The sequence below is a fragment of the Spermophilus citellus genome, assembly GCF_964194105.1.
Source record: "Spermophilus citellus genome assembly, chromosome: 3".
In the NCBI taxonomy this organism is placed as follows: Eukaryota; Metazoa; Chordata; class Mammalia; order Rodentia; family Sciuridae; genus Spermophilus; species Spermophilus citellus.
In genome coordinates, this window is record NC_138184.1 from 86,988,215 (window position 1) to 87,009,218 (window position 21,004).

At 40.3% G+C, this 21,004-nt stretch overlaps 2 protein-coding genes across 11 annotated transcripts in view; one reads left to right on the forward strand and one right to left on the reverse strand.

Annotated features, from left to right (window-relative positions):
* Positions 1-933: 933 nt before the first annotated feature.
* On the reverse strand, positions 934-8,444 carry ERP29 (endoplasmic reticulum protein 29). The gene is made up of 3 exons (XM_081283431.1): positions 8,241-8,444; positions 3,894-4,032; positions 934-1,729 (listed from the first exon to the last, which is right to left on the reverse strand). Exons 1-3 carry the CDS (start codon positions 8,382-8,384, stop codon positions 1,227-1,229), a joined length of 786 nt encoding a protein of 261 aa, XP_081139557.1. The 5' UTR covers positions 8,385-8,444; the 3' UTR covers positions 934-1,226.
* Positions 8,445-8,674: 230 nt separating this feature from the next.
* Positions 8,675-21,004, forward strand: part of TMEM116 (transmembrane protein 116) — an 87,114-nt gene continuing 74,784 nt past the window's right edge. For 4 of the 10 annotated variants that reach the window (XM_081283425.1, XM_081283418.1, XM_081283423.1 and 1 more), the window contains exons 1-5: positions 8,779-9,315; positions 9,565-9,688; positions 13,914-13,958; positions 16,201-16,247; positions 16,862-16,925. In XM_081283425.1, coding sequence (XP_081139551.1) covers positions 9,644-9,688; positions 13,914-13,958; positions 16,201-16,247; positions 16,862-16,925 — 201 coding nt within the window. In that variant the 5' untranslated portion in view covers positions 8,779-9,315; positions 9,565-9,643. Of the gene's footprint in view, positions 8,757-8,778; positions 9,316-9,564; positions 9,689-13,913; positions 13,959-16,200; positions 16,248-16,861; positions 16,926-21,004 lie in introns of those variants that run through there. The other 6 variants (XM_081283422.1, XM_081283427.1, XM_081283426.1 and 3 more) reach the window with 4 other exon arrangements.

Below are 21,004 nucleotides of genomic sequence, written 5' to 3' on the forward strand. Positions count from 1 at the left end.
TGGGTCCCCAATAAATAAGCTAAAAGCTATTCTCCATACCGTCTCATTCTTATTCTTGATGGCCACAAATTCCCAGTTTCTTAGTTCTGTATGAATAATCTCTCCTAATGTGATCACACCAGTACTTTTTGTGGCATCAATTACCAAGAACTATTTTAAAATTAAAATCATTTTTGGCACCATTTAGGAAATTTACAAGTTTCTTAAAACAAAATTCTTCAAGTTGGATATAGTGTCTGCTTCAGATTATCAAGAAATTCCCTTAAAATTGTACAGTTTGATTCTAGGAAGCCACTCCGTGTAGCCTTCAGTCATAATATTAATTTATTAGATGCTAAGTACAACAGCCCTCTGATATATGATTATCTAGTTCACTCTGGCTTTATAAATAGCTAGCCTGAACCCACCCAGTGGCATACCAACAATCAAGATTAGGCCACATTCGGGGCCTGAGGATGCTTTTGGGTTTTATAGTCTTCGTTGTCTGTCATTTGTGTACTTACTCTAAAAGTTGGTATTTACTGAGTAACTGACAAAGTGATTGAGCATGAAAACAATTTTTAAAACTTTCAAACAGGACTAAATTCTATCATTTTGTTTTCTAAACTAAAAACACTGTCAATAAAATTAAGAATTTGCTATACATCTCACAGAGCATCACTGTTCAATGTTGATTAAATGGTGCTACTGTTGAGTTGTAAGGACTAAGAACATGGGTGACACATTTCATTATCCAGTTAATTCATAATAGCCTGGACATCAGTGAAAAATAAAGCTTTTACCTTAAGCTGGGATCAGTTTTATCAGGATAATCTGTTTCCCTGGTAGAGTGGAGTCCATACCAGCTTAGATTCAAAAAAGAATTGAGAAGCAGAAGCAAGCAAGTTATAGACCAGAATATAATGTGAAAAAAACAAACTGAATGGCTTCAGGTCCACTTAATCAAAACACTGAACTTTAATTGGGCCAGAATTACTTGTCAAGGACCTGGGCAGTACCCTCCTTTATAGCACCAGTTCCTTCTGAGGGGGCACTTCATTAGCCAAGTAAACGTTCCAGCTATCCCCAGGCTGGCTCTAGAGACTTCCCAAGCATGGGCACATCAGCATCCATGTCCAGGCACAGTCAGGGCTCAGATTTCCAAAACCCTCTTTACAAGGGTTTCATGGCCAGAGGGTACTCTCCCCTTCCCACCCCTAGCAAACCCTGGAAACCCCAGTGCCTTTTCACAACTCCTCCTTCTCAAACTCCTTCTTCTGGAAGGCAGTCAGGATGTTTAAGCTCTTCTGGAGCTCCTCCTTCTTCCCATCACTCATCTTGTTCTTCTCAATCAGCTTGGTGATCCGGGTCATCTCTGATGCTGGGAAGTCTTCACCTTGATCTAAGACCTTCCCCATGACCTTCAGATACTGCTCGGCCCACTTCTTTTCAGTCTCCTTCACACTCAAGAGGTTGTCCTGCCCCTGCTTCAAGAGGGCCTTACGGGCCTCTACACTAGAGGCCCTGATGAATTCCCCTGCCAGGGCGTCATACACAGGCAGGCAGCCAGGCATACCCAGGTAGACTCCTTGTCCCTTTAGCCAGCGCTGGATGGCTCCAACCTTAACTACCCCACTATATGGGACTGGGTTCTCAAAGTCCCCGTCTCGGAAGAGGAAGAAGACTGGGTAGTTCTCTTTGTCCAGCTTGTATTTCTCACCCAGTTCCATGTTCAGCTTGTCACCATAATCTGTGAACAGAAACCAGAGATGAATAAGACAACAACTCAGTGCAGGATATCACTACAGGGCCTGAGTGGAGAAGAATCATCATCTTGGCTATGTAATGGTTCAAAGTGAGGTTTATCTATATTGACCTTGGTTTGAATTCTTCCTCTGCCATTTCCTAGCTACGTGGCTGCTGTCAAATCATTTAATTGCTCTGAACTGTCTTCATTTGAAAAGTAAAAATTCTTCGTGTCTACTACGTGATGCTAAGAACCTAATTGTGATTCACAGTATCAAGTTCTCGGACCTCAAGGGGCTTTAATTTTTTCTGGGGGTCGGAATGGGTTGTTACTGGGATTTGAGCCCAGGTGTGCTTAACCACTGAGCTACACTCCTATTTTACTCTGAGACAGGGTCTTGCTAAGTTGTTTAAGGCCTTGCTTGTTGATGCTGGCCTCAAACTTGCCATTTTCCTGCCTCAGCCTCCTATATTGCTGGGATTATAGGTGTGTGTCACCACACCTGGCAAGAAGTTTATATTCTAACGGCAAGAAGGACGATAGTATACAAGTGAACATAAATGATTAGTTCCATTGATGAAAATAAACAGTGTGATATGACAGAGTGGGTAAGAAAGCCCACTTCAGGTTGTCAATGAAGACTACCCTGTGGAGATGACGTAAGCTGAGGGGCCTAAGTGGCATGGAGCCAGCCACATAAATATCTGGGAGGAGTGCTTCAGGAAGAAAGTACCTCAAGTTCAAGAATTCTGCACAAGACAAAAGCTCTGTGCCAGGACTGAACTGAGAATATTTAAGGCCAAGGACTTTAGCCAAGTGGGTAGCACACTTGTCTAGTATGTGCAAGATCCTGAGTTCCATGCCCAGCCCCAGTACTATTAAGAAAAAAAAATTATCAAGGTCAGGTTGGCTGGAGTTGAGCAAGAAAGAGGTGTGTGTGTGGTAGGTGATGAAAGCAGTCCCTGCTACATGAGGGCTGCTGGGAGGTTCAATGAGGCACTATGTATATGAGATCCAATCAGAGTTCAGTGCTTACTCTGCAGTAGCTGCCAGCAGTATCTGCAACATTCTTCCTAAAAAGTAGTAGTAGTCCCAAGGGCTGATTGTCACAACTGATTTTGACCCTTGGCAAGAAGAAATGGCTGAGACCAACTATTTCTGGGTTAACAGCCTGGAGTGCCAATCCTAGTTAACAGCTCTATTTACTTGAGTGAGGTTCCCTGAGCATCAATTTAACTTGAAAAATTGGGGGTAATAGTACCACAAGTCACAAGGGTAAAATACATGTAAAACCTTTAGCACAGTGGTCTGAAAAACAATGATGAATGCAAGTCATTGTCAATGCTGCTATTCAAAAAACCCCAAGGGAACTGATTTGAAGTTGATTCAAAACTGACTGACTCCTCAGGACAGGTGAGCCAGCTATCTCTACTGACATCAAATTCCCAGTTCACTGGGGAATGGAGGCATCCTAGCTCAGAGTATGCTGCACTTAGATGTACTTAAGCCAAATACTTAGGTACTTAGGTGGAATTCTGGCTCAGCCACTCCATACCCCATCGCCTAGAAAGTCATGTAAGCTCTGAGCTTTGGTTTTTTAAGTATAATATGGAGACAGTACCTCTTGCTTTTCAAGCAGGACTCAAGTGGAGCTTAAAACTTTAATGTCTGTGTAGATTTTTACAGGCCGCAAACCAATAAACACTGGCGACGTATTATTATTATGTTGACACTGTGGTTAAGAGTTACCCTTGGATTAGTGGTGGCACCAGTAGTGTATCTGAGCTAAAGCCAAAACCCAACAGCTTTGGTAAAAAGATTAAATGAAGGCAGAAAAGATCTGACCATGCTGTCCCCTAGAAGGCATGGAACCCCTGACCACCCTCTGCAAGGAAAGCTCAAAGTGGAATGTCAGATGGGTGAAGGGTAAGGGAAGAGGGGGTCCCTTCTCTTCAGGCAACTTCAAGCCTGACATGAGGTTCCCAGGTTCCAGAAATCATCTTAGACCAAGCTTGCTATGAGTACCAGATTCCTCAAGAATAAAACCCATTTATCCTTTGTGTGTAGTTTAGATAAAAAGGCACCAAGTATTCCCCCTCAGAATAGGGCAGTAATAGCTAACTTCCTCCCCCTCAGCCCTTCCCAGTTGTCTTGGACTTGTACATACCTGAGATCCCCACCTCTGCCACTAAGAGATCATCGCTGGAAGCCGAGTTTTCAGCCAGACGCTTGAACTCATCCTGCTTCTCACCGTAGGGGTACTGGGTGTCGAACTTCACCAAGACAAACTTGCTTTTGGGAATGACCTGAGGGCGCATAGAGCTGAGCAAGTGGGGTGTTCCAGGGACATATGGGGTGAATTCCCCTTCCCAAGGGGCCCCTGTTTAAAAAATAGTGGAAACAAGCCCACAAAGGATACCAATACCAGCTCTTAACAATGTAATGTTTGTTTATTACCCCCAACATTCATTAAACATGCCTGCTATGTACTGGACATCTCATTAGGTATGTGTTTACATTAATAAGAGAAACATATGACTCAATCTAGAATAAAGCTAAGCCCCCCCTCCAGTGTTCCTTTCAGTAGGCCAAAGAGACCCTTAGCATGTAATTCATCATCATATCCTATCATGCCCATCATCTGAGGAAGCCCTTCTTAACACTGAACCAGAAATCTGACCCCCCCCCCCAAAAAAAATCTAAAAAGGAGTTGACACCACAAAGGATGCTTTGGCTAGATCTCTGGTTCTTAAACTGTGAAGAACAAGATTTTAATTTTAAAAGCAAATAAAACTCATCATTTTAAAGTGTACAATCCAGTGGGACTTAGTGTACTAATAATATTATGTAACTACCATGACTACCTAGTTCCATTCATCACCCGCAAAGGAAACCCTGTATCCATTAAGATGTCCCTCCCCATCTTCTTCCTTACCCCAGCTGTCTCCTTGGATTTGTCTAATTTGATTGAATAATAAAATTCATAGTCTCTTATGTCTGACTTACTTGCCTCAGCATAATGTTCTTATTGTTTTCCATGTGGTAGCATGTGATCAGTGCTTTATTCATATTTCTGGCCAAATAAACTATTCTTTGAAGGATGTTTGGGTTGTTTCTACCTTTTGGATATTACTGTGAATGGTCTGAAGATGTGTACATGTTTTTGTTTGAACACCTATTATTAAATTCTTTTGGATTCACCTAGAAGTGGAACTGTAGGGGTCATATAGTTAAGCCAAGGGCTTCCTTTTGATGGTTTCTTCCAATGTACCAATAAATAAGCTGACTTTGGTCAGTAATGTTGCCTTCCCCTCCTTCACACCCCTTTGCTTTTCTAATTCAGTGATCTCTATTCAAGATTTTCATCACAGGAAATCACTGTTCATAATTCTATCAAGTTCACAAAATTCCAGATGCATCAGAGAACTCAAATGTTTTTGCTTGTCTGTGTCCCTTACTGTGTACTGGTGTCCACTTGACTTTAGGTTTTTAAGAATATTTAACAGTGCCTAGGGACATAAAGGAGGAGAAACCACCAGAACAGGTCATCTTTAAGTGGCCACTGACGCCATAAAGTCTGAGCTCTGAGAGCCTAAAGACAAGGAAGATTTAAAATATAAATCAGATCACATCCCTCTGGTCCAAGTGGCCTTGTTTCAGTTCAACACACTACACTTGCCCCCTCTTGCAGCCTTTGTATTTGCTGTTTCCTGGCTGGAACCCTTTCCCTGGCTCAGCTTGTCTCTTTACATTGAAGGTTCAATTCAAAAGGTTCCTTCATTAATAATGAAGAGGACTCCTCAACCATCTAAGATTGCTTCATTCCTACGATACTCTGATGCATTTCTTCATACATTGACTATTCTCTAAAATCGTTCTTTGCTTGTTTTCTGTTCTCTCCGGTAGACTGTATATTAATGAAAATAAGGAACTTGCCTGACCCTAAGATCCCACATGTAGCAAATGCTTTTAAAACATGTTAAATGAACAGAACTTTAATAGCAGATGCTACATGTTCAAGGCCGGGGGAGGGGGGAGGGGGGTGGAGGGGTTAAAAGCATGACATACAATCCCTATCTTCAAGGAACTTACACTTGTATTATGTAATACGTTAATAATTATATAGTGGTTTAATATTGAAACAGAATTCGGGACTTTTACTTTTGAATGGCAAATATTTGCATAAAGAATTGTTTGTTATTTTATGTAGTCTGTATCTGTTAATTACTTTAGAACTCTGGGGATCAGTTCTACTGTACCCATAATCAGACAACTTGCGTCTTCAAATTAGAGATAAATTCTTTATTCATTCATTTGTGTTCATTGAATTAAAAGTTGCTAAGGGCCCATCACGAACTACGCACTATTCTAAGTGAACACTACAAAGAACAAAACGGAGTGGGTCTTTTATCAAATGAAGTTAGCATTCTAGTGATGGCAAAGAGAAAAGAACAAAAATGTTAGAAATCATTAAAAAGCATAGCATGTTGAACAAGGTTGCTGGAAAAAAACACTAAGAAATTCCCATTGTATCCAGCGGTGATGGAAGAGGGTGAGAGTTGGAAAGAGACTGGAGAAAACATTTATTCATGTAATCAATTATTTATTAAGCACCTTCTATGTAATATATAACCTGCTATGCTGTGCAGATAATTGGAAACAAAGAATATGATGAGAGAGACAGATGGTAAAACTGACAAGGAACAAAATCAGCGATGAGTGCACTTCAGAAAAACAATAACAGGGGAATATGACTGGTACTTAAGCCTGGGGGGTGGGAGAAATCAAGGAAGGGTTCTGAGGAGGTAACATTTAAGCCTAAACAATAAGGAGCATGTCTTTCAAAGATTGGGCAAAAACTACTCCAGTCACAGGGAAACCTCAAATACATGAAAGCAGTGATGAGCTAGGAATGTTCAAGGGATAGAAGGCAGGCCTGTACGGTTGGAGCACAGAGGACCAGGGAAAATTGTTAGGAAATAGGAAAGGGAAGCAAGAACAGATCTCCTAGTGTGGTGTCTCAAGGTGGAAGCATGGAGGACAGGAGGAAGTGTACCCAAGAACAGCCTAGACCAGGGTGGTAATGGTAAAGGTGGCACAGCACTCAATAAGGAGATACTATTAACCTTATGGTACAAAGCTGCTCTGAGTCACACTAGATCTGTGATGTAACCCAACTTCCATGTAGTGGGGAGAGGTAGGTGCATCACTTTGCCAGTAAAGGACCAAAGAGCATAGGTGCTGTAGGGTGCCCACAACCAACCAACCAGCTATACCAATGCTTTTAAATTCTTGGAACTTTGCCTTAAATGAGCCACAAGTGTGAAGTCCACTCTAGGTCCTCTCAACCCTTTTGAAAACAGAAGGGGCTGAGGCTTAGCTCAATGGTGGAGCCCCTGGTTGCTTGGCACCTGTTGGGCACTGGGTTTGATCCTTAGCACCAAAAAAATAAATAAATAAACAAAAACATGCTGTCCATCCATAACTACAAAAGAAGAAGGAAAAAAAAAAAAAAACAACAACAGACAAGTTCAACCACTTGATACAGACACATTTAGAGTTCCATTTCTTGGTTTCACTTCCCTGCCAAGGGTACAAAATAAGAAAATAAGACAACTGCCTCTCTCTCAACATTTAGCTTGCAATAGAAGTTAAAAGACAGGTACAGGAGAAGGAGAGTGGGACTGTGGTGTTGCACTAAGCCTTCAATGTTTCCACGGTCCATTTACCTAGGCCAGGATTCCACATTTTGTAAAGGGTGGCAGGGAGGGGTAGTGGCAAATTCTTCCATGCTTTGACCCGATTTTATTCATTTTTCTTCCGGAGATATTTCCTATAGTTTGGCTAAACTGTAGCGTATTCGTTTTTATTTATTTATGTTTTCGTTGTAGATGAACACAATGCCTTCATTTATTTGTATGTGATGCTGAAGATCGAACTTAGTACCTCAAACGTACTAGGCAAGCGTTCTCCCACTGAGCTACAATTCCAGCGTGTAGCTTAGTCTTAACGTCAGCACTTTTCAGGGAGAGGCGTAATATCTGAACATACTTTGCATATTGCCAAGCCAACAATTCATACTCAGGAGGGGCACAGATATGCATACCAAAGTGCCCAGTTCTTCCTACCACCCCCACCCCCAGTTGGAAACCAGGTAGCACCGACTTCGCCCCGCCCTCATCTCCTACTTAGGATTGGATCTCGCCTGGCACAGTCCTCTCTCCCTAAAGGAGCATCTCGTTCCCTCGGCTGCATCTTTGCAGCTCTTTTGCAAAAGCAGAAACAAATATGAATGATGCAAAGGCAAGGGTGAGCCGGGACCCCGGGGCGTGTGTGCCCGTGGTCATGGTAAGCCCGTCCAAGACTCCACCAGGCCATAGCATGGTAGGAAGACCTCGGATCGTCGCTACAAGACCGCTTTCCACCAGCCTTCGGTGCTCAACGTTCCCCACCGGCTCGCGCTCCCCTGGGCACTCTGGCTGCACCTGTGCGCAAAATCCCCCGACCCCGTTACCTTGTAGAAAGTGATTGTATCCAGAGGAAGGGCGCCTTTAGTGTGCAGGCCGCTGGTGCCATGCGGAGTGGAGAGGAGCAGGAGGCTCAGGAGAAAGGGAAGAAGAGGGGAGAGAGAAGCGGCACAGGGCACGGCGGCAGCCATAACGCCGGATTGTGAGAGTCAGAGGTTGAAGAGCTGGGGGGGGGGGGAACTACAGAAGCCACGTGACTTGGAGGGCGGGCCCGAGCGCGCGCAAGAGGACACTCGGGGCGGGTCACGCCGGCCTACGGCGAGAGGAAGGGGTCGTCCGAGGGGCGGAGTCTAGTGAGGATACGTGTTGTAGGGGAGGGAAAGCAAAAAAAAAAAAAAAAAAAAGGGAGACCGCCGCGCACGCGCACTCGGCGAAGCTTGCGCCGGCCCCTGGAAAGTGAAGTCACGTGAGAGAAGATGCGGGAAAATTGGGACCGCCGCGCACGCGCACTCTGCGAGGCCCACCGCGGAACGACTCTTCGCGTAGGCAGAGGCGCGAAGCGCGTGCGTGATGAAGTTTCCGCAATTACTTTGCGGGCCTAATTTCCCTTCGAAGACAAGGCCAGCCATTATATCTTGCTATCTTAGGTCCGTCAGGAAGTCGGTTAGGACCTGCTACCGTCCCCTGTTGGCGGGCCAGGCGGTCAGACAGGCGTTTGTTTATCTGGGCCGACGCGCTGCTGGCCACCGTCAGCGCTAGTCCACCCAGGCCGGGTTGAGCCGGGCTGGCAGGCGCTGGAGTCCTGTCAAACAGGCTTTACTGTTTGACAAATATCTCTCCATCTATGTCCTGGGCTCCAGGTTGAAAAATTTTGCAGTCCACCTAGTTTCTCACTGAAATTATGCCCGGTTCTGGTTTTGCCCGTGGAATTCAGCGCAGAGATGAAGAGACAGGGTTGTGTGCTGAGGAATCATAATATAACCAGTACCTGGTCCTTGGCACGAAGTAAGACTGTCATAATTGAGAAAGCACAGTGAGAAAGTGTAGTGAGGTCTCATCATTTTATGTTATCTGGGCATCCATGTTGAATGTGAATGTCGTTTTCTGGTCCCAGAAGCGGAGGTCAGTCACTTGTGACACTTTCCATTTCTACACCTCCCCTCAGTTCTCAGTGTGGTCGATGCAAATATCTCTGTCTTCTGCTGTCTGCCTCCCAAGGGGACAACTGGAGGTAGCCCACTTGTCAGGCCTTGCTCACCTTCACACCCAGTATGCCCTGTGCAGATATGGCATAGTGACCATTTTTTGGTCACGTGTAACCTGAAACTGATGTCGTCTTGCTTTAAACTCACCAATTAAAACTCTCCACAGGAAACCTGTTTGGATACCTTAGCCCCGCAAATAGTATTAATCCACAGAGGCACCCTCTCTCCCTGCATATTTCCTGACCATGGTGTACGTGGTCTCCAGGCCTGTGGTGTATTCCCCAGAACGTGTAAGTATTAAAATCTTATTTTTCTTAATCTGTGTCTTAAAGATCCTGATTTATAGGAGTACTGTCCATCTTAAAGATCCTAATTTACAATCCTGCTTAGAACTGTGGGAATGTTGTAGGAAGGAAATGACTTCTATGCTGGATCTTAAAAGACATGGAGGCATTCATGGAACAAAGAAAAACAGGATATTTCTAGAAAAGGGAAAAAAGCATGCCCAGGACATGTTGGGGAACTAGATGAATCTGTATAAAGATAAACTGGAGCAGATTGTAAAGCGGTTTGGAACCACCAGAAGCTAAGACCTGGAGAGTATTGTCGGATTTGTTTTTAAAAACATCACTCAGGAACAAAGGAAAAGGATTGAAAAGAGAGTACTGGGGCTGGGATTGTAGGTCAGTGGTAGAGTGCTTGCCTTGATGTGAGACCCTGGGTTTGATCCCCAGCACCACATAAAAATAAACAAATAAAAATAAAGATTAGCCTCTCAGTGTCACAAGTTGCAGTGTGCCCGTGGAGGACCGAGCTAGCTCGAAATAAACACCTCTTTGCTGCTTAAAAATAAATAAATAAAGATTTAAAAAGAAAGAAAGTGTTGTAGGTAGGGAGGCCAGTTAAGATTCTGTTGCAGTAGTCTAGCAGGGAGAAAATAAGGTCTAACAATAGGGCCTAACAGTAGGTTTGGGGTTGGTGATGTAGCTCAGAAGTAGAGTGAATGGTCATTATACTCCAGGACCTGGGTTCGATCCCCAGCACCAAAAAGAAGGGGGGAAAAATAGGGTTGAAGATGTAAGGATGGAATTAAGAAATGCTCATAGGATAGAATTCACAAGGCTATGATGAACAAATTTAGGATAAAAGAATAAATTATATGATGCATTATAAGGAGCTTAGCACCATAATTAACTATTGTATTTATCCAGTAAATATGTGTGTGTATAAAATAGTCATCAGAGATAACAAAGTAATCTTATACAACAAGTTTGATTGATATAAAGTTTTGATAGAAAAAATCCATTATATATGTATATGTGTTTAGGAGAAGTTCAGAAAAAATCTACTTTGAGTTTGCCTACTGAAGTAGTAAATAGAATGAGCTACCAAGACAAATGATAGAAATTACAAGAGGAGAAACCTGCTATGAACTTAAGTTGTTTAAAGTGAATAGTGATTATTAGGGACTGGGAAAGGTGTTGGGGAGGGAGGTAAAGGAGGAAGAAGGGTGCTTAGATATGATCATTAAATGCTGTATGCATGTATGGAAGTATTATGGTGAATCCCATTAATATGTACAATTAATACATGTTAATAAAATAGGAAGGCTTCATGTAGTAGTGTCATGGAGTTGGAAAACTGAAGCAGTGTGAAGACTCCTCCTGTAAAGCACCAGTTCTTGCGATCAAGTTAGAAATATTTGAGACATGTCACTCAGAGTAACAGGCATGAGTTTATTGTGAAGGGATAGGAAAAGAGAAAGGGGACACTCTCAAGGGAGATAGTGGATCCTGTCAGAGAGGAGAGGGACCATGTGCCTCTCCTGCACAGAGAAGTTTCCAGCGAGTCCCACTCAGGTCTACCTCTTGATTTTGACTGACATCAGACTTTCCAATACCCACTGCCATGACAACTCTAGATTACCTTGGCCCAAGTTGACAAATTGTAATTGTATTCGTTTTTTTTTTTTTGTTTTTTGTTTGTGTGTGTGTGTGTGTGTGTGTGTGTGTGTGTGTTACGAGGGATTGAACCCAGGGGTCTTAACTACTGAGCCATATTCCCAGCCCTTTTTATATTTTGATTTTCTCCAGTTACTATGCTCCTCTAAGAATTATTTCAACATTTAACAAATATTTACTCAATATTTTTCATGTGTTATATCCTCTTGTGGGTAAGGATTACACTGGTGAGCAAAATAGGATATCCTCCCTGCCCTCTTGGAGCTTACTGTTTAACAGAGGACACCAACATTAAAATAATCATACAAACAGACATATCATTATAAATTACAATAATTTATAATAAAGGAAAGTGAAGGGTATGTGAAAGAATGTGATAGGAAGATTAATTTGGATTGGAGTTCATGGAAAATACTACAAAAGAATATGTCTAAGTTGAGCTGAGAAACAATAAATTAGATTCAACCCTTAAGGATTTGTACTCAGGTGAAGAGACAAGTCATTAAATAACTATATAAATAAATGTAAAATTGAAAAAAAAGTTGTCAAATTTTATTTTTTGGAGAATTTAATTTTTTTGCTAAATTTTATTTTCTTTTAGTACTAGGGATTTTCACTTGCTAGGTACTTTCCCACTGAGTTATACCTCTAGCCGTTTATTGTATATTATTTTATTTTGAGACAAAGTCTCACTGAGTTGCCCAAGCAGGCCTCAAATTTGTGATCCTCCTGCCTTAAGCCTCTCAAATAGCTTCGGTAACAGGTGTGTGCCAACCACATCCAGCTTTAAATTCGGATTTTTATGAATCAATTTAGGAAGGAGAACAGCCTATAGAAAGATTCTAGGATAGGAAACTTGAAATATTTAAAGAACTAATATTCTGTACTATCTAGCCAATTTTTCTATAGATTTTAAAGTGCAGTAAAAATAAAGTATGTAAACCAGGTATAGTGGTGTCATAGACATTTTATAAGAGATACCAAAAAGAAAAATTCTCTGAGATTGATTGTCATCAATAACTGCAGACTAATTTGTCACAACTAGTCTCTGAACAATTAGAGGTTTGTTCTTGACTGAGACAAGAGTCTTTTGTCCAAAATCATTTTCTTATCACTTGGTTGGTGAGACTGTCATTAGTCTCCTCAACCTTATCAGATAGATATATGACTGGAGACCTTAAAACACTCCCTAAGACCTTTTGCTGGAAATTTCTAGTCCAGAAGTCAGTATGTTTATTTGTTTATCTAATAATTTAAGCAAAGTTATTAAAACTTTCCACTTAACAATGTCTAGTCTTCCATTCCATACTATACTTTTTTTGGTACCAGGAATTAAACCCAAGGGCACTCAACCATGGAGCCACATCCCCAGCCCATTTTATTTTCTTATTTTGACATAAGGTCTCACCAAGTTGCTGAGGGCCTCACTAAATTTCTGGAGCTGGCTTTAAACTCAGATCCTCCTGCTTCAGCCTCTTGAGCCACTGTGATTACAAGTGTTTGCCACTGCACCCTATACTATAATCTTAACCTAATATGCATAAATATTTGAATTACTCCAGCCATACAAAAGATCTAATTTATGTTATTAATAAATATTTGGGGGCTGGGGTTATAGCTTAGTTGGTAGAGTGTTTGCCTAGCAAGTGTGAAGCGCTGGGTTCAATCCTCAGTACCACATAAAAACAAATAAATAAAATAAAGGTATTGTGTCTGTCTACAACTAAAAAAATTAATAAAAAAAAGAAATATTTGGGGCCCAGGGGTGTATCTCAGTGGTAGAGTATGTACTTAGCATTTACAAGGCCCTGGATTTGAATCCCAGAACCATTCCCCAACTCCCCAAAAAAATAATGGAAAAAGAAAGAAAATTTACATCTGTAGAATATACACAAAGATGGTTAAAGATAAATGGCTATATCAGTGTTTTTCCTGTGTCCTCTACCTCAATCTTTGCTTGTTAGAATTTTATTGGTCCTTCCATGTTCAAATACCATTCTGTGTATATTATTGCTATATGCAAATCATTTGAGTTTTAGGTCTTCAAGCCATTTTTCCTAGTGTATCATAAGCTCCTAGAAGGCTAGGTCTTTCTCTTGTTTATCTTTGTATCTTCTGTGACATTGCTTTGTAGGACATTAATATTTTAAACATCAATGAAGTACATTCAATGAATAGAGTAATAATACAATTATATTTCTGGTGGAAATTTGGGGTTTAGTATATTTAAGATGTTAGTATCAAATATGAACCTCCTATCTTCCTAACTTTACACAGGTATTACTAAAACTTTATGCAATTTCTCTTTCTCACAAAGACTTGTCTATAAGTGGGCAAGTTTTAAGCAGACCTCCCTTCTACTCTTTCTTTCTTTTCTTTTTTTTTTCCTATTTAATTTCCTTCTTACAACTCTATTTACCTTTTCACCCTGATTCATTCTGCTTCTTTTAATAAAATAAATAATAACTCCTACCACTTACCCCTTCTACAGTTCTTTATGCTTCTTAAAACTTGGTTTCCTTGTCACCTGCTCTTTCTATTTTTGGCCTTTCAGGCTGACTTTTCTCCACTTGTTGTCACCTTGCTGGCTGCCCTCAAGGTACAGTGCATGACTTGGTAAGGAGGAGCCCGGCTGGGACAGGGGTGTGGCTTTTGTTCATTTCTTTGGGAATTGCAACCTGACTGAGAAGGATCACTGCATAAGAGTAGCTGGGACTAAAGTCCTTATGGCCTTGTTACTGGAGGTTAGCACCCTGGAGGACAAGTGGGATTTGGTAAGGTCAGAAGTTGCCCCTCTTGTCTTTTTTGACCCCTCCCTTTTCTTTCTGCTCTGTATTTTTCACTCACAATGTCTCCATTTTCTTCGTTTCTCTGTCATTTATTATTCTTTCTTTTAGTGAACTTTATTTTTTTTCTTTATTAAAGGTCTGTCCTTTCTCTTTTAAAATGTAACTTTTTCTACCTCTTCTCTTATTTTATTCTTTTTTTTTAATTTTTTTTTTTTTTTTTTTTTTAGTTGTAGGTTGTCACGAGGGGGCAAATTACAACTTATGCAGTCTAGGGGAGAAATAAAGAAGGTCCATGCACTTCTTCCCCTTTCAATGCTTTATTCACTCAAATTACTCAATACAATTTCACTCTATAGGTTCTTAATCAAGAAAACGACAATCCCTTAATGCTAGGCACTGCAATAGACATAATCAATTTACAGCAAACAATTCTAGATTAATTCTAAGCACTGCAAACACACTTAATCAAACACACTTGATAGGCTAATGACAGACATTCCCTCTGTGTGCTAAGTTCTAAAGTCTTAAGCCTTAGGCTTTATGACCAGCAGATGCATACTCACTCAGACTGTGGTCACCAGGTCCGGAACCAAGGCAGGCTTTTCCTGGCGTGGAGTGGTTGATCAGTTGAGGGAGAGGGTCATAGGGAGAAGTTGTGGCTCTCACCAAGATCCAGAGAGGTGGTAGAGTTTGAGAGTGGTGAGGATCACACAAAGGCTCAGGAAATGGTGACAAGTGATGGGATGTCAGGTCCTCATCAGGCTCTCGAGCTTGAGTGCATCCTTGTTTCAGCTGGCTGAATTGCTGTTTATTTGTTGTATTATTTATACTAAATTTGGGGAGTTTTGACCCCCTTTTCAGTCCTTATCAGCTACTACCAGACTTCTCAGTGACATCATTTACCCTGGGGTCAGAAACATCTGATTCCACCCTGATCTTCTTGCCTTTCCCACTTATCAGGCAAGCACAGGCTGCCAGGGGCTTCAATCTGTTTATCAGGATGAAGGGAAGTAACTTGTTTGAGGCCATATTGGAGGGTTCTTTGGGTGGCCTGGTGAAACTTCAGGTTTCATACTGGAGTTTTTAAAATGGAGTTGCTTAGGCTCAGGCCTAAGGCCATCCTAACAGAGGTGAACACAATACCTTTATTTTGTTTATTTATATGTGGTGCTAAGCATGGAATCAAGGGCCTCACGTGTATTAGGCAAGCACTTTACCGCTGAGCCACAACCCTAGCCCTCATTCTTCTTTTATTAGTTTTCTCATTCAGTTTTTTTATATTTATTTTTTTAGTTATAGGTGGACACAAAATCTTTGTTTTATTTTTATGTGGTGCTGAGGATTGAACCCAGTGCCTCATACATGCTAGGCGAGCACTCTACCTCTGAGCCACAATCCCAGCCCTCAATTTTTCATTGTCTTTTTTTTTGGAACCAGGGGTTGAACTCAGGGGCATATGACCACTGAGCTGTATCCCTGGCCCTTTTTTATGTTTCATTTAGAGAAAGGGTCTCACTGAGTTGCTTAGAGCCTCACCATTGCTGAGGCTGGCTTTGAACTTGGGATCCTCCTGCTTCAGCCTCCCAAGCCACTGGGGTTACAGGCAAGCACCACCACGCCCAGCTCATTTAGTCATTTTCTACTCACTTCTGTATTTTTATTTTATTTTACTCTTTCCCAGAGAAGCAGAAATAAGGAAAAATGGAACAATTCTTTCTTCCTAGAGCCTTTTCAGTCTTTTTTAAAAATCTTTTTTCATTGTAGATTGACACAACATCTTTATTTGTTTATTTTTATAACTTTATTTTATTTATTTTTTCATGTGGTTTTGAGAATCGAACCCAGTCAGTGCCTCAGGAATGCTGGGTGAGCGCTCTACCACTTAGCCCCAGCTCCAGCCCTCTTTAGTCTTTTTTATTCATTTTCAGACTTGTATGTTTTGATTAGGCTTTGAAGAAGAATTTGTGTTGAGGAGGTGGCTAATAAACAGTGAAATTGGAGTTAGGTTGAATATTAAATGTAAAAGGCTTAATTTTTTTCTTTTCTACTTAGGTTTTTTCTGCAATACAATGGATACAATTTATTATGGCAACTCTGAGGTATGTTTATTTAATCTCACATAGTAGGACTATATAAACTAGTGTAAGCAAAACTGGAGCATTCTGCAGTTTCTGCATTTTCTCCCTGGGGATTTGCTCTTTAGTTAGTGAAAAATTATATTCTTTACTTACTCCATTGATATTTTCTGACTAATAAAATGTAACATCAATAACAATAACAACAGAAAAGCAGATAGAGGGATAACATCTGAAATCAGTGGACAACCTGGTCAATAGGAGTGATTGCAAAACCAATAAATAGCAAAGTGCTCACTTTGTCAGCACACATATTAAAAATTAGAATGAGGGGCTGGGGTTGTGGCTCAGTGGTAGTGTACTTGCCTAGCACACATGTGGCACTGGGTTTGATCATCAATACCACACAAAATAAATGAATTAGTAAAACAAAGGTAATGTGTTCATGTTCAATTAAAAAAAATTGGAATGATAGAAAAGATTGGCACAGCCCCTAAACAAGGATGACATGTAAATTCGAGAAACATTCCATACTTTTAAAACACAAGTGCAGTTTAATTTTCATCAGTTTTATCAGGAAAAAAATCAATAGCAAAAGTGAAGGACCAGTTTTAATGATCATCTCCTGGTTCTCTCAGTATTATAGGTTCAAGTTCACTTATTTCCTATGCTGTATTCAAGAATACGCCGAAATCTCCAGAGGTGAGTAGTCACTCTTTGAATTTGTGACTTAGCCTTTAAAATAAATGACAAAGAAGTAGTCTCAGAATTATGGAATAAATCTACAAATTATTTATAAATTCCTCACTATGATAAATTGAAATGCTTTAGGCCTGTCAATAGAGCTCCCTTATCTTCCAGGCAATTGTCTTTGCTATCATTTTCTTTTTCTTTTTAATTTTTTTTTTAGTTGTTGATGGACCTTTATTTTATTCATTTTATTTATATGTGGTGTTGAGAATTGAACCCAGTGCCCCACACATGCTAAGCAAGCATTCCACCACTGAGCCACAATCCCAGCCCTTTGCTATCATTTTCAATTATTAGAGATGAACTTTTTCCCCCTATAGTTCTGGGGATTAAACCTAGGGCTTCATGCATGCTAGGCACGTGGCTACTTCCCCAACCCTTTTTGTTTTGAGACCATGTCTTGCTAAGTTGCCCAGAGGGTACTTGAATTTATGATCTTTCTGCCTTAGCCTCCTGAGGTGCTGGGATTACAGGCATATGATACCATATCCAGATTAAGATGAATTATTAAATTCATTTCTTTGGTGTACATTAATTATTAAGATAAGGAAACAGTGTTGTCTGAAGCCTGTATTTGCTCTAAGGATAACAGAAGTGAGTTTCTGATTTCAGTACTTGGGAAAATTGCTAGTGAGGCTAGGAGATAGTTCAAGGACTTTGCTATATGAAAGATATTTGTTTTTCTGCTCTGTCCTTCTAGGCAATTATAATTTAATGTTAAGCAAAAATACATTATTCGGGACATTCAGTTGGTAGAGCGCTTGCTTCTCATGCACAAGGCCCTGGGTTCAATCCCCAGCACCACACACACACACACACACACACACACACACATATACACACACACATACATCATTCATACCTAAAAAGCCAAGTTAAAAACTTTCTGGCTTGTAGAGTACTAGAGAGAGTGATATATTTGCTAGCTCAGTAAAAATTTTAAGAGAAATGACCAGGTATGGTGGTGCATGCCTGTAATCCCAGCAGCTGGGGAAACTGAGGCAGGAGGATTGCAGGGCTGAGGCTAGCTTCAGCAATTTAGTGATACTGTGTCTCAAAATAAAAATAAAGAAGGGTGGGGGTATAACTCAGTGGTACAGTATTCCTATCACTCTTTGGTACTATACTCTCCAGTACTAAAAAAAAAAAAAAAAAAAAAATTTTATTTGAACCCAGGGGAGCTCTATCACTCAGCTACATCCACAGGTTTTCCTCTAGTTAATAGTTCTTTATATCCTTCAAAAAGATATATGTTCCCCTCCACCTTCCTTTTTTTTTTTTTTTTAAACTTTTTGGTACTAGAGATTGAACCCAGGGTCCCTTTACTACTAAGATACATCTCCAGACTTTTTTTTCTTTTTTTTTCTTTTTTCTTTTTTTTTTTTTTTTTGAGACAGAGTCTTGCTGAGATGCTTAGGGCCTCACTTAGTTGCAGAGGCTGGCCTCAGAGGTGCAGTCCTCCTGCCTCAGCCTCCCCAGTTGCTGGGATTGTAGATGTGTGCCACTACTCCTGTCTTTTTATGGTATCTTTTGAAAGCCTTTCCCTCTCCTCTAATTTGAAATGGCTAAATTTTGGCGGGAAATTCTTTTTAGTTATACATGGCAGGAGAATCCATTTTGACAGAATTATAAAAGCATGGACTATATGTTGTTCTAATTCAGTCCCTGGTACCTCCCCTTTCTCTCCCTTTTCCAACTCCCTCTTCCCTTCTCTCTGCTAATCTTTCTGTCATTTACCATAGTTTTTTTTTTCAATTAATTTATTGTGAATGTACACAATTGTGAGATTCACTGTGGTATATTCATGTATGTACATATGTCAGATTCATTCTACTCTTTCCTTTTCCCATCCTTCCCCCCTTCCCTTCATTCCCCTTTGTCTACTCTACTGAACTTCTATTCATTTTTAAACACCCCCCCCATTTATTATGCATTAGCTTCCACATATCAGAAAAAGCATTTGACCATTGGCTTTTTGGGACTGGTTTGTTTCACTTAGCAGGATAGTTTCCAGATCCATCCATTTACTGGCAAATGTCATACTTTCATTCTTCTTTGTGGTTGAGTAGTACTGCAATGTATATATATCACATTTTCTTTATTCATAAATCTTTTGAAGGGTACCTAGATTGGCTCTTTAGCTTAGGTATTGTGAATTGTGCTGCTAGAAACATGGATGTGGCTGTGCAATTATAGAATGCTGATTTTAAATCCCTTGGATGTAAACTGAGGAGTGGGATAACTGGGTCAAATGGTAGTTTCATTCCTAGTTTTTTGAGGAATCTCCATACTGCTTTCCAGAGTGGTTGCACCAATTTACAGTCCCACCAAGAATGTATGAATGTACTTTTTTCCCTACATCCTTGTCAACACTTATTATTTGTATTCTTGATAATTGCCATTCTGACTGGAGTGAGATGAAATCTCAATGTAGTTTTAATTTGCATTTCTCTAATTGCTGGAGTGAACATTTTTTCATATATTTGTTGACCATTCACATTTCTTCTTTTGAGAAGGGTTTAGTTCCTTTGCCCATTTATTGATTTTTTTTTTTTTTTTTGGTGTTAAGTTCTTTGAGTTCTTTGTATATCCTAGATATTAAAGCCTTGAGGAGCAGGTGGCAAAGATTTTCTCCCATTCTGTAGGCTCTCTCCTCATGTTCTTTTTTTGTGGGGTAGTGAGGATAATGGGTATTGAACTCAGGGGCACTTAACCACTGAGCCACACCCTCAGCCCATTTTTTGTATTTTATTTAGAAACAGGGTTTTACTGAGTTGCTTAGGGCCTCAGTAAGTTGCTGAGGTTGTCTTTGAACTTGTGATACTTCTGCTTCAGCCTCCTGAGCTGCTGGGATCACAGGAATGGGCCATCACACCCAGCTGTCCTCGTGTTCTTGATTGTTTCTTTTGCTGTGAAGAAGCTTTTTAATTTGATTCCATCCCATTTATTGATCTTTTCTTTTATTTCTTACACTATAGGAATCTTGTTAAGGAAATCAAACCTGAGCTGATATGTTGGAGTGTTGGGCCTACATTTTCTTCTAGCAGGTGCAGGGTTTTTGGTCTAATTCCTAGGATTTTTATCCACTTGGAGTGGAGTTTTGTGCAGGGTAAGATATAAGGGTTTAATTGTATTTTGCATATTTCCAGTTTTCCCATCACCATTTGTTAAAAAGGGTGTTTTCTCCAGTGTATGTTTTTTGGCACCTTTGACAAGTATGAGATACCTGTATTTATGTGGGTTTGTCTCTGTCTTTTGTTCTATTCCATTTGTCTTCATGCCTGTTTTGGTGCCAGTATCATGCTGTTTTTGTTACTATAGCTCTGTAGTATAATTTGAGGTCCAGGATTGTGACGCCTCCTGCTTCACTTTTCTTGCTAAGAATTTCTTTGGCTCTTCTGGGTCTCTTATTTTTACAAATGAATTTCATGACTGATTTTTCTGTTTCTATGAAGAATGTCATTGGAATGTTGATGGGAATTGCATTAAATGTGTATAGCACTTTTGATAGTATAGCCATTTTGACAATATTAATTCTGCCTATCCAAGAACATTGCGGGGGGGTGTCTTTCTATCTTCTAAGATCTTTAATTTCTTTATCTAGTGTTCTATAGTTTTCATTATAGAGATCCTTCATCTTTTTTGTTAAATTGGTTTCCATGTATTTCATTTTCTTTTTTGAGGCTATTGTGAATGGGATAGTTTTTCTGATTTCTTTTTCAGCAGATTCATCATTGGAGTATAAGAACATGGTTCATTTATGGGCGTTGATTTTGCATCCTGCCACTTTGCTGAATTCATTTATGAGTTCTAGAAGTCTTTTGGTGGAGTTTTTTGGGGTCTTCTAAATTTAGAATGGCAAACAGATAATTCAAATTCTTCTTTTTCTATTTGTTTCCCTTTAATTTCCTTCTCTTGCCTAATTGCTCTGGCTAGAATTTCAAGGACTGTGTTGCATAGGAGTGGTGAAAGTAGCCATCTGTCTTGTTCCTGTTTTTACAGGAAATGCTTTCAGTTTTTCTCCATTCAGA

What these genes read in the sequence shown, in the direction of transcription:
- ERP29 (XM_081283431.1), bottom strand. Translation starts at nt 8,384, where the DNA reads ATGGCTGCCGCCGTGCCCTGTGCCGCTTCTCTCTCCCCTCTTCTTCCC. An exon ending in ATACAATCACTTTCTACAAG is followed by an intron (nt 4,033 to 8,240) that starts GTAACGGGGTCG and finishes ATGCGCCCTCAG; the next exon opens with GTCATTCCCAAAAGCAAGTT. An exon ending in GGCAGAGGTGGGGATCTCAG is followed by an intron (nt 1,730 to 3,893) that starts GTATGTACAAGT and finishes TTCTGTTCACAG; the next exon opens with ATTATGGTGACAAGCTGAAC.